Genomic DNA, 1,407 nt, shown 5'->3' with positions numbered 1-1,407 from the left:
GATAGAATTTGGATGGTCATGAATGAATTAGATTGAAGACGAATTTTAAGATTAAGATGCAGAATTAGTTAACCTATATAATTAAATGTCATGTACTGTGATCGAGGTCAATATCATCAATATAAAGATTGTTAATGTATTCATTTTTCATATTTTTGAATTAGTTTGTAATGATTCTCACATTCAGTACGAAAATCGACACTTTTTTGTCTATGAATTCTTGGGTAACTATGATAGTAGTCGACAAATTTGCCAGAATTACACCGAAGGAGGAGATTTTGCAATGCTAGATAATGCTGAGATAAACAATGTCTTCAATCATTATTTATATTTATGGTCCTCTTCGATGTGGATGGGGCTGAGAGATATTAATAACGAAGATAATATAAATAAATTTGTTTGGGTTGATGGTACTCTGGCCGATACATATACAAATTGGGGTGCCTATATGCCATTATCAGATCGAGATTGTGGTCTTATGGCAAGAATTGGTCAGGATTATAAATGGCTAAACCTTGCATGTAATATCTTTTTGGCATCACTTTGTGAGTTCGGTAAGTGTAATCTTCATTTGTAATCCGCCTTTATTAAAGTAATATTGAATAATGATAATCTATATTTATATAATTCATTAGATCTCATTTCTTTCATTAGAATCAGCTTCTACACCAGCCTTACCTACTTCTGCTCCTTCTGCTATTACTACAGTGCTTTCTCACTACTATAAACAAATGGATATTGAAGCTGAATATACAGGTGCAACGGATATTGGTAGAATTTGAGAATGATTTAGACTGGCTTATAATCATTTAACAGGGCATAGATTCGCATAATTATAATTGAATGTATAAGTCATATTCAGTATTATTAAAACTGAATCGAATTTATTCAAGCTCCTGTTTGTATAGAATCTATTACTTTAGAATTCTATAAAAACAGACAGATGGTATATTAATCTATTAATTAATATAAGGTAATCGTCACAAACCAGCTTCGTGACAAGGATAACGTAAAACAAATCTCTAAATTACTATAGTCTCCGGGATCCAGTATCCCTTAACTACCTCACAAAAATTTAGACGCCTTTGCTTCTACGTTAAACTCAACCAGACAATTTAGAACTACTTTATTCAACTATCTAACGGGTTTATATACCCTTCTACAGCAGCTAACAATCATGAGTCATCTTATGAAAATACTTAGGTGAGAACATCTACTAACTAATTTTTCACAGTCGGACTACAATATGTCCATTCACAGAATCATTTCAGTGCACATTACAGCACAGCATTAAATTTACTGTAACACATTTATAATTAGAGTAATTCCTTTTGTAAGTAACTAGTTGTAATATATTATCGCTATATTATATTAACCAAATTTAGATAGCTATTTCTTCACGGTAGT

General features: G+C 31.3%; 1 protein-coding gene across 1 annotated transcript; it reads left to right on the top strand.

Moving 5' to 3' along the window:
* Nucleotides 1–346: 346 nt before the first annotated feature.
* TRIADDRAFT_62581 (uncharacterized protein) lies at nucleotides 347–782 on the top strand (the record flags this gene model as incomplete). The annotated part of the gene is made up of 2 exons (XM_002118516.1): nucleotides 347–554; nucleotides 655–782. The coding sequence occupies 2 exons, from the start codon at nucleotides 347–349 to the stop codon at nucleotides 780–782; spliced, it is 336 nt and encodes a 111-aa protein (XP_002118552.1).
* Between the last annotated feature and the right edge of the window lie 625 nt (nucleotides 783–1,407).

This window comes from Trichoplax adhaerens, genomic scaffold (assembly GCF_000150275.1).
Source record: "Trichoplax adhaerens TRIADscaffold_152 genomic scaffold, whole genome shotgun sequence".
In the NCBI taxonomy this organism is placed as follows: Eukaryota; Metazoa; Placozoa; class Uniplacotomia; order Trichoplacea; family Trichoplacidae; genus Trichoplax; species Trichoplax adhaerens.
Note: the sequence above shows the minus strand (reverse complement) of the source record. Positions and strands in the feature narration are given on the sequence as shown.